Source organism: Loxodonta africana, chromosome 7 (genome assembly GCF_030014295.1).
Source record: "Loxodonta africana isolate mLoxAfr1 chromosome 7, mLoxAfr1.hap2, whole genome shotgun sequence".
Classification (NCBI taxonomy): Eukaryota; Metazoa; Chordata; class Mammalia; order Proboscidea; family Elephantidae; genus Loxodonta; species Loxodonta africana.
Genome location: NC_087348.1, coordinates 96,252,070 through 96,266,851, shown reverse-complemented (window position 1 = coordinate 96,266,851; position 14,782 = coordinate 96,252,070). Strand labels below are relative to the sequence as shown.

The 14,782-nt window shown below is 38.5% G+C and overlaps 1 protein-coding gene across 5 annotated transcripts in view; it reads left to right on the top strand.

Moving 5' to 3' along the window:
• NARS2 (asparaginyl-tRNA synthetase 2, mitochondrial) overlaps nt 1-14,782 on the top strand; it is a 212,050-nt gene that overhangs the window by 114,568 nt on the left and 82,700 nt on the right. For 4 of the 5 annotated variants that reach the window (XM_023558513.2, XM_003418535.4, XM_010598175.3 and 1 more), the window contains 2 exons: nt 4,906-5,004; nt 5,117-5,154. In XM_023558513.2, the coding sequence (XP_023414281.1) occupies nt 4,906-5,004; nt 5,117-5,154 (137 nt within the window). The remainder of the gene's footprint in view (nt 1-4,905; nt 5,005-5,116; nt 5,155-14,782) is intronic. The other variant, XM_064288755.1, reaches the window with a different exon arrangement.

The window sequence follows — 14,782 nt, the reverse complement described above, 5'->3', positions numbered from 1 at the left end:
CAAAACGTAAAGGAGAAAGAGTTTGGAAAAGTCGTGGTCAGAGTTATATTTTCCAGCAATATGAAGAACGATTTGGAGGGGAGGCTGTGGCCATAATCTAGAAAAAGCACATAAGGTCTAGAGTGGTTAGGTCTAGATTTGAATCTTAGCCTGTCACGTGCTATGTAATTGTAGACAAGGGACTTGATTTCTCTGATGCTCAGTTTCCTCATCTGTAGAATAACAGAATAATAATTCCTACTTCATAGAATAGTTGAGAGGATTAGGTAGGTAATATACATAAAGAACTTAGTATAGTCCAGGATGCTTAATAAGTACTCATTAAATAATAATTAGGAGCCTTGGTGGCACAGTAGTTAAAGCGCTCAGCTACTAACCAAAAGGTCAGCTGTTTAAACCCATTGGCTGCTCAGAGGGGGAAAGATATGGCAGTCTGAGTCTGTAAAGACTGTAGCCTTGGAAACCCTATGGGGCAGTTCTGCTTTGTGCTGTAGGGTCACTGTGAGTTGGAACCGACTCGATGGCAGCGGGTTTCAGTAAAAATATGTTATTATGAACTCTCTATCCAATACCATTTTGATTAATACCTTGGTCTGAATTTGAAATTACAGGATGTTTAACAATTTTCATCAGTTCTGTCTTCATTCTATTTTATTTATTTTATGTTTTATTTCTTTCTACTTCTATTCACCCAGTAAAGAACCCAACTCCACTTAAAACACAAATACCATAAAATAGAGTAGACTCACTATCTTATTACCCATTAGAGGTCATTATTCAAGTTTTGCTCAGTCCACAGTCTTCCTGCTATTGTGTACTTTTCATAATCCTTAGGTGGGTAGTTTTGTATTCTGTCCAGATATTTTAGTTGTGATTAGTTGAAAAGAGAGATTGTAATCACTTGCTCTATCTTGGCCAGATAGAAAAACTTAAAAAAAAAGGCTTAATTATTAACTATTTTCTGTTTTTACTCTTAAAAGTGTCTCAGCTTAGACAATCCATTGTATAGTTAAACCAGAAAGTTTCTGACTAATTTTGTGACCCAACATCTCAGACTTTCTGGTATAGAAATCTCAAACAGATTTTATGTAATTTTATTACTGTTGTTAAACTTTGAATCGACTCCACAGCACTGGGGTTTTTGGGGGTTTGGTGGTAAGCTAACACAATCAGTATGTTATTAGGAGCCCCAGAGTTGATTATTTCACTGCTGTTTATAGTGCTGAATTATGTTTTATTGATATTTGTTAGGCAATAAAACTAAATACTAATGAAGAATACTTAACTGATCCAAATTGTTGTGATATTTCCTTCCAAGTACTCTTCTAACTCCAGGTAATTCTTGTCCAGCAGAATTTTAAGTAGTCACCTGACCTGAGCAGTTTTCTCTCATGTTAAAGGATTTGAATGGCAAATAAGAATCCTGATGCTGACCTTCATGAAGCTAATAATAAATAGGAACATAATGAGATAAACAAGAATATTCACGTTTTGTCAAAAAAAAAAAATTTTTTTTTTTTGTCAAGGGATTTGCTATTTGAGTTATTTTAGAATTTCATTGAGTGGTACTCAAGGCATACACTATTGAATGATTTAATTAATTAGAATATAAACTTTTTTCCTAAAGACAGAAGAGCAGGTGTGCAACCCCTCCCAAAAAAAAGTAACCTCCTATTTCTCTTCATGTTTTGACTTTCATAATTACATTGTATGGAAATTATTATGATGATGCACAGTGGTCTCTTGACTATTGTAACAAAGGATTTTTTCCCCTTGTCAGTTCTAAGCAGTTAAGTATTACTCTTTTAAATCTGGGATCTTAAAAGCTTGCAAGCAGCCATCAATACATCAATTGGTCTCACCCCTCTTGGAGCAAAGGAAAATGAAGAAACCAAAGGCACAAGGAAAATATTAAACCAAAGAACTAAAGGACCACATGAACCAGAGACTCTACCAGCCTGAGGCCAGAAGAACTGGCTACCATTAGTGACTGCCTGAACAGGGAACACAACAGAGAGTCCTGAACAGAGCAGGTGAAAAACGTAGAACAGAGCTCAAATTCCTGTAAAAAGACCCGACTTAATGGTCTGGCAGAGGCTGGAGGAACCCCTGAAGCTATGGCCCCCGATGCACTGTTAACCCAGCACTGAAACCATTCCTGAAGTCCGCTCTTCAGATAAAGATTAGACAGGAGTATAAAACAAAAAAAAAATAATGCACATGAGGAACGTGCTTCTTAGTGCAGCCAGATACATGAGACCAAATGGGCAGCTCCTGTCCAAAAGCAGGATGAGAAGGCAGGAAGGGACAGGAAGTGGTCGGATGGACACAGGGAATCGGAGTGGGAAGGGGGAGTGTGCCATCACATTGTGGGGATCGCAGCTAATGTCACAAAACAGTATGTGTGTAAATTTTCTCCTGAGAACGAACTTGAGCTATAAACTTTCACCTAAAGCACAATAAAAAAGGAAAAAAAAAAAAGTAGTACTGTTTTAGTGCTATTAAAACATCTGAAAGATAAGTTAATCCTTCAGTTATGTTTCTGTTTTCTTCAAATATGTTTACAGATCATAATCTGAATATCAAGGTTAGAGAAGCCAAGGATTTTCTGCTTCAAATGGAAATTTACTACCCATGAAAGACACCGATTTAACGGCCCCAGTGGTCAAAGTCTTCATCTTATGCATGGGCGTATTGTGTCCCTCAGTAGTGAAGGCACACTCTCTGCTGGTTTCTCCTCCCATTTGCCTCAGTTTTATTTAATGATTGAGGGATATGACCCTTCATAAATCATTCAGTTGCTTAGTGCTTTCTTTATCTCACTGTAAACGAAGGTGATAAAGCCTCAAAGAAAAGCAACTTTAGCCTCCTTTTCGCTCTTCCCTTGTCATCAAGTTACTCCTTAAATTCAAGTGGTTTTCTTTCTCTTTCTCCACTGGTTTGGAATTGATACATTATGTTTCTGTTACTTTAATGGTTTACATTTTTAACATCATTGCTTAAATGAAGTCTAAATTAAAACATCTCTCCCCTCCTTAGAATACCAGCTTGGACATTTCTGCCTTAATTCTGTTTACTCCCTTCTGTTTTATGCTTACTGTTGTCAAGTCTTTTGATTCCAGCTTGTTTTTCCTTCCCCCAAATTAGTTGTCATTACTATTTTACACTGTCAGTGCTGTAGCTACCCCACAGGCTTGCCAATTTTTTGTCACTGCATAGATAAACATGTTGGTTAAATAGAAAATTGCAGTGGAAGATTAAGAGAACAAACTAGGAATGCAGTAGAGCATTGTAAAACGTCTGAAATAAATGTCACTAATGAAGATTGAACCATTATAAAATGTATCCGGTTTTCACTTTTTACTTAAGGATTGTCCTTTATCTAATCATATTCAATTACTTTAGCAGACAGTTACGACCCTACTGTGTTTCCAGCCTTGATAAGATGATGTACCAGTGATACCAAAACTAAAAACCACACCTGTTGCCATGGTGTCGATTCCAACTCATAGCGACCCTATAGGACAGAGTAGAATTCATAGGGTTTCCAGGGAGCGGATGGTTGGTTTGAACTGCCAACCTTTTGGTTAGCAGCTGTAGCTCTTGACCACTGTGCCACCAAGGTCAACAAAGAAAAAGAAGATCCCTGCCTTTGAGGCAGCCTATACTTTATACATGTATGTATCTTTTTTGAGTATGGCTCTTGAAGGGCTTTATGTGATCTCAGAAGCCCTGGTGCCTCCATGGTGAAACACTCGGCTGCTAACCTAGAGGTCAACAGTTTGAACCTACCAGCCACTCGGGGAGAAAGATGTAACAGTCTCCCATAAAGATTAACAGCCATGGAAAACCTATGGGGCAGTTCTATTCTGTCCTATAGGGTCACTATGAGTCAGAATTGACTCGGCAGCAGTGAGTGGTTTGGTTTTGGTTTATATGATCTCACTGATTTCAAACTAGAAATTCTAGTTCCGTTTAAAAAGACAATGTTTCCTCTCTCGGTTACTTTCTTCTTCTAAGAGGAGGTTTTTCCCTTGATGCTGCCATGGACATCCCTGAATTCTTATATACTTACTTGTGTTCTATACTTACTTGTGTTGTTTTTACTTTTTGCTAAAGCAAGGCAAAAATGTATATATTTATATCTAGATATAGTGCACTGCTTGTATAATTATAAAGTTTATCAAAAAAGAGAAACTTTATTCAAAGCCTACTTGCTTTCTACATTTTTTAATTTCATTTAACTGAACCACTTCTCAAAGTTCTCTTACCCTTCACAACAACTAATGTCTGTCGTGTGCTTCTCTGAACCAGGTACTAAGCTAAGACTTATACATGAAGTATCTCATTTAATCCTCACAACAGTCCTGTAAGCTGGGTACTATTATTATCCTGACTGTACAGGTGAGGATAATTGAATTTAGAGAGGTACCAGTCTGTCTTAACTGTTCATTTGACGTCCCACTTAAATACCCGTATTGAAACTGTTCATGTAAGATTTAAACATTTTTCTTTCTTTTTTTTTCCCCCTCATCTCAAAAGTTGAGATGCCTCTTCTAATAAATCTGGAAAACTGAACTTACTTGCTTTCGTACATTCAGGGATTCAGAGGCCTAATGAATTTGTAGTTGCTAGAAAGATGGAGGAAACCTTGGTGGCGTAGTAGTTAGGTGCTACGGCTGCTAAACAAAAGGCCGGCAGGTCAAGTCCCCTAGGCGCTCCTTGGAAACTCTATGGGGCAACTCTGCTCTGTCCTATAGTTACTATGAGTCAGAATCGACTTGATGGCAACCGTTTTTGTTTTTTTTTTTTAAGAAAGATGGAAGGCAGCCCTTTACAGAGCTCGGAACAGATTTTTCGTATAAAACTGCTTAGTTGTTGGACAATTCTGTCATTTCTCTGTAGGTTATGGAGGGGCTCTTCAAGACTACCGTAATGATGGTTCTCTCAAATTGTCCTGAAGATGTTGAACTCTGTCACAAATTCATAGCTCCTGGCCAAAAGGTAAATAGTTTTATGGATAAAGCAGAATTCTTCTGTTCTTTGAATAGGTTAATTATATGTAATGAATATAATTACATTGAATACATTTTCTTTTTCCTCTTTTCTCACCAAGGATAGATTAGAACATATGCTGAAAAACAACTTTTTAATGTAAGTATCATTTCTCTTTATTTAAACTTTATCATTGTATTTATTACACACTGTATTGTAATTTTTGTTTATTTATCTTCTTAGTCATGAAGTAAGATCCATGTTTTTAATTATTTTTATAGCTCATATCTGGTTCATAATTGATAATGTAATGTTTTATGAATAAATAAATCAAAGCAAGACAAATGAACACAGTAATTATAATCTGTATAACCACAGTTCAAACTAATTTTAGTAATGAAAATTTGACTTGATTAAAGAACAAACTTTTAAAATATGCACGTAATGTCTGCCCCTCACTTCCTCTCTCTTTCAGTCTTCTTTATCTTCTCTTGCTAAAATCGGTAATATATCCTGAACAGGTTTTTTAATCACTTTTTTTTAACCTAGAGATCTGTGTTTTAAGGATAACACATACACTATTGTTTTGTTTCCACTATAATCCTATTCAAGGAGCCCTGGTGGTGTAGTGGTTGAAGCGGTTGGCTGCCAACCAGAAGTTCAGTAGGCTCAAACTCTATAGCACAGTTCTACTCTGCCCTGTAGGTTGCTGTGAGCTGAAATCTACTCCATGGCAGTGGGTTTTGGTTTGGGGATAATCCAGTTCAGTTAGTACTTGATAATGGACTGGTTGTTTATTCCACCAACTATATTAATCAGATAGGTTGTTTCTTTTCACAGTTTATTATAAAACAAACACTTTGATATGGAAAAAGAACAATAAATAACCTCTTTGTGTACAGTAGAAACAATTTAAATAAAACTAAGTACGTATAGTATGTACCAGAAGTAAGTTTGATATTCAGAAGAATAAAAAGATGTCCCTGATCATAAGTTGATATCTTGCTTTGGTTGCTCTCTTTAGGATTAGGAAGCTTATATTCTTAGAAGATTAAATAGTTCACCCTGTGTTTGAGAAGGGGCATAAGGAAAATTTGTTAGTCTTGACTGGGCTGAAAATTTTAGGAATCTGAGAGAGGCTACATGTTAAAAAGTGCTGAGTCATTGAGTTTAAATGAGTAGTAAAGCAACAGGCATGGGGTTAGAAAAGGAGGAGATAGTCAAGGGCCCCATGATCTCTAAGGGTAAAGAAGTACAAACGGAGGCTTTTGAGGGTTTTTCTTTCACTTAAAAAATGTTTATTGAACACCTCCTATGTGCTAAGCATTGTTCTGGAATCTAAAAACTGTCTTTGAGTAGTGACAAAGCATTTAAAATTCCCTGCCTTCATCAAGTTTACATTCTAGGGGAAATAATAGGCAAGAAATAAAATAAATAAGTAAAATATATAGTAGTCTTTGAGAATGATAAGTATTAAGGATAAAAAAAAAAAAACCAGAGAAGGGAAATACTGAAAGGGTTAAGAGGTAGAAATTTTAGATAGTGTAGCCAGGGAAGATCTCACTGAGGTAATTTTTAAGTAAAGATCTTAAAAAAAAAGTGAGAGAACCAGCTATATGAATGTGTGGGAGAAGAATATTCCAGGCAGAGGGAATAGCAAGTACAAAGACCTTGAGGTTGGAGCTTGCCTGGAGTGCTCAAGTAATAGTGAAGAGTCAATAAGGGAAGGAGACAAAGAAAGGAGAGAGGCAGATCATGTGTGGCCTTATAGATTACTGTGCCGAGTTTGGGTTTTTACTTGGATACTGAGGTAGGGAAGCCACTGAAGGGTCTCAACAGAGAGATAACATGATCCGACTTCAGTTTAGCAGCATCGCTCCGCTCCTTGTAGAGAATAGGTTGTAGCAGGATAAGAGTGGGAGCAGCAAACCAATTAGGAGACCATTACAGTGGTCTAGGTTAGAGTTAGTGGTGATCTGAACCAGGATGGTGGCCATGGAGGTTTGATAGAAATCGTCCTGTTTTGGATGTATTTTGAAGATACAGCAAACAGGATTTGCTGAGGATGAGAAAGAAAGTAATTGAGAGTAACTTCAAGGCTTTTGTCTTATACATACAATTGGAAAAATGAAGTTGCCATTAACTGAGATTGAGAAAGATATACGAGTAGCAGGGTTTTTCTTGTTTGGTTTTGTTGTTGGAGGTAGGAGGATCAAAAGCTTAAACATGTTGAGATTGTGATGCTTTTTGTTATTGTTGTTAGTTGCCGACCCATGGCAACCCCATGTGTACAGAGTAGAACTGCGCCGTGGGGTTTTCAAGGCTGTGACCTTTCAGAAACAGATTGCCAGGCCTATCTTCGGAGGCACCTCTGGGTAGGTTTGAGCCACCAACCTTTTGGCTAGTAATTGAGCACTTAACCGTTTGCACCGCCCGTGAACTCCTGAGCGCTTTTTCGACATCCAGTTATAGATGTTGGATAAGCATTTGAATATACAGGTGTGGAGTTTAGAGAAAAGTTCTGGGTGTGTTCATATCTATAAAAGTAATAATTAAGTAGATGAGGAAAGAAGTAACTTGGGCATTCCAAGGAATCTGTGCTGTTGATAGAAAAACCAGGGAGAAGATCACAATTACTCCTATCTAATGAATAAGATCCCAGATGGGGAAAATAGTGTTTACCATTTTTTATTTATTGAATATGTACTATGTGCCAGACAGTGATAAACTTTCCATACATAAGTAGTTCACATCAACTCTGGGAGTGTTACTATCCCCATTCCACATTCTATAGCTGAAGAATCTGAGGCTCAAAGAAATTAATTGAGTAAAAGATGTAACAGATATTTAAACCCAAATTTACTTCATTGTCTAAAAGGGCACTGGAATTAATGGTAGTAGTTGTAGCTCCTCCACTGTCCTTAAACCAGTTGCTGTCAAGTCAGTCGGACTCATGGCAACCCTGTGTTTGTCAGAGTAGAACTATGCTCCATAAGGTTTTCAATGACTAATTTTTCAGAAGTAGGTCACCAGGCCTTTCTTCCAAGACATCTCTGGGTAGACTCAAATTGCCAACCTTTTAGTTAGCAACCAAGTGCATTAACTGTTTCCACTACCCAGGGACCCACTATCCTTATGACTCTTAAGTATCACTTAACTGTTGTGCCTTAAAGTTGTCTGAAAATAAGGAGATTGGGAAATGACCTCATGGGCTGCACCATGTCAGTCACTGCTGTCATCATCTGTTTCACATAGCACAAGTTTATATGTAGGGTATTTGTTTATCACCTCCAGGAGGTCAGGGCCTGTGTTTATTTTGCTTACTATTATACCTGTTGTGCTTAGCACAGTGTCTGTAACAGTGACTCAGTAAATTTTTATTGAGCGAGTGAGTGAATGAACAAATGACACTGGCTCCTTTTGAGTGACTGTGGAGGTGAAGGTGTTCTTTAAAAGCTAAGTGGCACTGAATGTAGTGGACTCTGATTCAGAGGACCTGGATTCTAATCCTGGCTCCACCGCTTATCACCCATTCATTTATTTTTTTCAACAATTATTTATCGACAGCCTACTGTGAGTTAGGCACTGTGCTAATTTTTGAGGATTCAGTAGTGAAAATAGACATGAATTGGTTCTTTTACAGAATTTAAATTCTAGGAAAAAAAGATTAACAGTTAACGTATTTACACGAATAAGTAACTACAACCGTGAACTTGATTAATAGTAAATCTTTAACCTTTCTGAACTTCAGTTTCCTCATCTATAAGGTGATATAATACCTTGTCTATCTTACATTGTTGAAAGTATCATATGACAATACTATTTCAGGTAATAAGTCAGACAAGATAATTTGAAAACCCTCCTTCTATAAAACACCTAAAAATGATCGTTAAAATATTTTCAAATCCTTTTAAATGCATTGTTTTTTAATTGTAAAAATCTAGATAACAGATTTGCCAATTCAACATTTTTCACATGTGCAATTCAGTGAGACCAATTACATCTATCATGTTGCGCATCCATCACAAATACCTGTTGCCAAGTTTTCCATCACCATAAATAGAAACTCAGTGCTTCCTAAACAATTATTCATTCTTTCTACCTCTCTCCTGCTCCTGGTAACCACTGTTATTCAACTTTGATCTCTGTACATTTGCCTATTCTAGGTATTTCGTATTAGTGAGAACATAAAATATTTGTGCTTTTGTGATTGACTTATTTCATTCGATAAATGAATTTTTGAGTTCGCCAGAGAGTTAAGGGAAATTCCAGGAGACAGAAACAAAGAGGGAACTGGATGCCAGAGGGATAAGCATAAATTACGTGATGCTAGAGATGTTTAAAATGGTGGGAAGGAGAGATAGAGGGAAGTTTGCTAGTCTTTGAAAGCAGAGATTTTAACAGCCACTAGAAGCCATGAGAGGACATGAGACGAGACCTAAGCTTGATGAATTAGAATCAAAATATCCCCTGAAATACACACATATACATAGCCAGAACTCGCCAAGGACTATATCTTTAATAAAAAGGTCAACTAGAAAGCAAACAATCAGAAAATTCTGCTAACCAGAATAGGGAGTTTACAAAGAAGTTTATCTTTTTTAGCCTGGGCTTTGGCTATAGAGAAAAAAAAAAAAAAATAGCCTCCACTGAGAATTTGCAGCCACTCCCTGGCCTTAAATGAATTTATATTTCCTCTCTGGTCTAGAAATCTTCAAGGCAAGAAATTTAAATAAAAAGTTACTTTGGGTTGGTGATAAGCCAGGGATAGCAATAGAAGCAAATATAAAATCAATCTTGAACTTTACAACTTCAACCCAGGTGTCACAGTATTCCCAAAAATAAACTCTGCTGTTGATATTCTCATGTTCTCAACTTTGAAACACATAGGGAAGCAACCTATCATAAGTGAACAGCAGACACACCAAACAAACAGCATGATTATACCCTCAAGAAGTTCAGATAACAGTAGTGACAATAGAATGATAAAATAATATCTTCAAGTTGTTTAAAGAAAATAACGGTCAGCTTAGAACTAAAACACTGGCAGCAGTAGCATGTAAAACCAGAGAGGCAAGTTAAAGTGTTTTAGTCTTCACGTCGTTTGGAAGGATGATAGAGATACTGATTAACTTTAGAATTGTTAAGTTGCATATGCGTGTTAAAATTTAAGAGTAGCCACTAAAAGAATAGTGGGATGGTGGTGGCGTGGTGACGATGATTATTAAATTAATCCCTTGAGAGGTAATAAGTTGAGAAATAGTGTGGTGCCCCTGTCTATCACTTGGTCGTTACCTTTCCCCTTCTTTGCAATCATTAAGATTTTGAAATTCCTGACTATATGAATGAATCTGCCCTTGATTTCTAAAAAAAGAAGAGTAAAAATAAAAAATAAGAGGGCAGAGCCAACGTGGCACTATAGACAGAAGCACCACACCATCCTTCCACAGCAAAGACCTAAAAAACTAAAACAGAGACAAACGTCAATCCTTGGAAGCCTAAGCATCAAATGAAAAGAAAATGAACTCAACCAAACACTGAATGGAATAAGAAACTGACAAGAGAACAGAGTAAACAGGGCTATGGAGTGGAGGTCACCTGTCAGCTAACGCAGCATGGATTCACCGTCCTGGATTCCTCAGCCACAGAGAACGGCAGACAGGCAGTATGGGAAGACAGCGTTAAGGAGCTCCCAGCAGACGACAACACTCTGTAACCAGCAACACAGGCTTTCCCACCCCCCACTCTTCTTTGCCCTTCTCGACCTCCGTGGCTTCCTGTGGCTGCCCAACCAGGGAGGTGCCATCTCCTCGTTGCTTGGATTCACCCCACCCAAAACAGCTGGCCAGCTCCTTCAGTGCCATTTTTTGTTGGCGTCGTTGCTTTTTTCGGGTTCTTTTGGTTTCTTCTCTCTCACCTCCTTCCCTTCCTTTCCCTTGAACACCTGGCTCTGTGTGCCATCTCCACTCCTTGACAGGCTGCAAAGCACCATTCAGCTGGGGAACCACTTCCCTGGTCCACACCACCACGCTGGTGGGATACCTGAGGACATTATTTTTTTTCTTGTTCTTTTTTCCTTTTGGTTTTTCATTGTTTCTCAGTTTCTGGTCTCTCTCTACTTTCCTCCTTTTCCTGTCTCCTGAATACCTGGCACCGTGCACCATCTCTGCTCAGCTTGGGAGCTACTTCCCTGGTCCACACCACTAAGCCAGTGGGTGCCCTTGGGGATTATTTTTTTTTTTTTCCTTTTCTTTTCTCAATTTCTCATCTCTCTCTACCATCTTTCCCTTCTTTTCTCCTGAACACCTGGCACTGTGTGCCATCTCTGCTACTCTAGATGGGCTGTGCAGTGCCATATAGCTGGAGAAATACTTTCCCAGTGTGTACCACCACACCAGTGGGCTCCCTCGGGACTTTTTTTTTTTTTCCTTTCTCTCTTCTTTTCTTGGTTTCTTGTCTCTCTCTACCTTCCTTTTTACCCTTCTCCTGAACACCTGGGGCCATGTGCCATCTCTGCTTCTTCTTGATGGGCCGTGCCGTGCCACTTGGCTGGGGATCCACTTCCGGTGGGCTCCCTTGGGGCATTTTTGTCTTCTTTTTTCCCAGTTTCTTGTCAGTCTCTACCCTCCATCCTTACTGTTCTCCTGAACACCTGGCACCGTGTGCCATCTCCACTTCTGGACGAGCTATGCAGTGCTTCCTGGCTGGTTACCTGCTTCTGGTGGGCTTCCTTGGGGCATTTTTTTACTTCCTTTTTTTCTTGGTCTTCTCTCTCTGTACCTTCCTTCCAACCACTTGCCATCATTTTTTTTTCTTTTTTCACTGTTTCTTGTCTCACTCTACATTCCATCCATTCCTTTCTCCCAACCACGTAGCCCCGTGTGCCTTTCCCCTTTTTCTTAATCTAGTTTCTTATCTCTCTCTCCCTTCCTTCCTTTCCCTTCTCCCGCCCACCTAGCTGCATGTGCCATATCTGTCCCTTCTTGACAGGCTGTACTTTACCGCCCAACTCAAAAGCCACCAACACACAGCTTCCCCTGGTCTGTGCTACTCAAATGACAGCCCCCTCAGCACATCTTTTTTGACTCCCGTTTTTTTCTCTTCTTTCCCACACCCACTTAACTTAGCACATCACAGCCCCTCCCCCTCAGCCTAGGTGCATCATGTGCTGAGCATCACACCCAAAGTAGCTCAGGCACGGTCTACCGGAACCTGCCCTGCAGTGCCCCTCACCCTGCCCTGTCAGCCCCAGTACATTCCATAAGCGACCCAGCCTCTCCCCTTTCACTGGACCTGCCCTGCTGAACCATTGCTGAGTGACTGACCCTGTCCATTGGACAAGGTGGTGAGAAATGTGCCCACAGACGACCAAACAGCAAAGAACACCTAGCCCGCCTACTCATAAATAACCAAATAAAACAAAAAATCAGGATGAGACAAATCTACAATCAATAAACTAAGAAAATAACTACTGAATGTCCTGAAGATAGCAGACAATATCAAAACATAAGAAAACAGGACAGGATGGTTCCAGTAGGCGACCAGAATAAAGCATCAGATGAACTTGCAGTAGAAGAAAAGGCGCTGGAACTACCTGATAGGGAATTCGAATTTCTAATATTCAGAGCTGTCCAACAGTTGAAGGGAAAAGCAAACAAAGATGAGAGAAAAATTGAAAAAAAAAAAATCCTCAAAAAGACAGACGAATCATGGAAAAGACAGACAAAATGATGGAAGAATTCAGGAAAATAATACAGGAACAAAATGTCAAAATAAGTTCACAACTAGAAATCATATAAAAACAGCAAATCGAAATCCAAAAGATAAACAGCAAGATTTCAGAAATGGACAGTGTCATAGAAGGTTTGAGGAGCAGGTTTGAAACAACAGAAGACAGGATCAGCGAAACTGAAGACAAATACTTGGCTACCACTATGTTTGAGGAAAAAATCAGAGGAAAGAATGAAGAAACCCTGAGAATGATGTGGGATACAATCAAAAGCAAAAATTTACAAGTGATTGGAGTTCCAGAATGGGGGAAAACAGAAAACACAGAATCATGGAAAATTTGCTGACAGAAAACTTCCCTAATATCATGAAACATGAAAAGTTGACCATCCAAGAAGCTCCCTGAACCGCATATAGGATAGACCCCAAAAGAGTATCACCAAGACATACCATAATCACACTCAGCAAAACCAAAGACAAAGAAAGAATCCTGAGAACAACTCGAGAAAAATGAAAGTCACATACAGAGGGGAAACAGTAAGACTAAGCTCTGATTACTCAGCAGAAACCATGCAGGCAAGAAGGCAATGGGATGCATGTATAAAACCTTGAAAGAAAAATTGCCAACCAAGAGTAATATATTGGGCAAAACTCTCACTCAAATATGGTAGTGAAATTAGGACATTTCCAGATAAACAAAATTAAGGGAATATATAAAAACCAAACTTACAAGAATTATTGAAGGGAGTCCTTTGGTTAGAGAACAAACAACATCAGGCAACAGCCTGAATCTAGGATGCAAGACCACATCAGCCAGACACCAACCTAGGTAATGAACTCTCAAGGATTAATCAAAACTAAAAGATTTACAACATGGAACCTAAGAGGTTAATCTGTAAATGACAACAATGTCAGAACAATAAAAAGGGGAATAAATGGTATAGGTATAGAACTTTCAAATGGAGAGGAAGTCAAATAATAAAAGACTGGTTCAAATTTAGGAAGATAAGGGTAAATTTCAAGGTAACCACAAAGAAAGTTAACAAACCTGCTCATCAAAATTAAGAAGAAAAACATAGTCTCAGTAAATACAACATCTGCAAAAACAAAAGAAATGAAAAAAAAAATCCACAGACAAAAGAAATTCGGCACACGAGAGTAAGAGGAACAAAGAAACTGTCGGCACCACAAAAAAAGCACTACAAAATGACAGCAATACACTCACATCTATCAATAATTACACTGAACGTAAATGGCCTAAACACACCTATAAAGAGACAGAGAGTGACAGAATGGATAAAAAAACAGGATCCATCAACATGCTGTCTACAAGAGACGCACCTTAGAGACGAAGTCATAAATTTATTAAAAATCAAAGGATAGAAAAAATATATATCAAACAGCTACCAGAAATGAACAGGAGTGGCAATACTAATCTCAGATAAAATAGAATTTAAAACAAAATCCCCCATGAAAGACAAAGAAGGACATTATATAACGATTAAAGGGACAATCCATCATGAAGACATAAACATAATAAATATTACGCACCCAATGACAGGGCTCCAAAATACATGAAACGAACTCTTAACAGCACTGAAAAGAGAAATTGACAGTTCCACATAATAGTAGGAGACTTCAACACACCACTCCCAGTAAAGGACAAAACATCTAGAAAGAAACGCAACAAAGATACAGAAGATCTAAAGGCCACGATCATCCAACTTGACCTCATAGACATATAGAACACTCCACCCAACAGCTGCAAGGTACATATTCTTTTCTAACACACATGGAACGTTCTCCAGGATAGACCACATCTTAGGCCGCAGAGCAACCCTCAACAAAATCCAAAACATTGAGATAATACAAGGTATCTTCTCTGATCACAACCCCATCAAAGTAGAAATTAACAACCAAGGAGACCAAGGAAAAAAAATCAAATGCATGGAAACTGAATAACACCCTGCTTAAAAACCACTGGGTAATAGAAGAAATCAAAGGTGGAATAAAAAAATTCCCAGAATCAAACAAGAATGAAAACACATCATACCAAAAC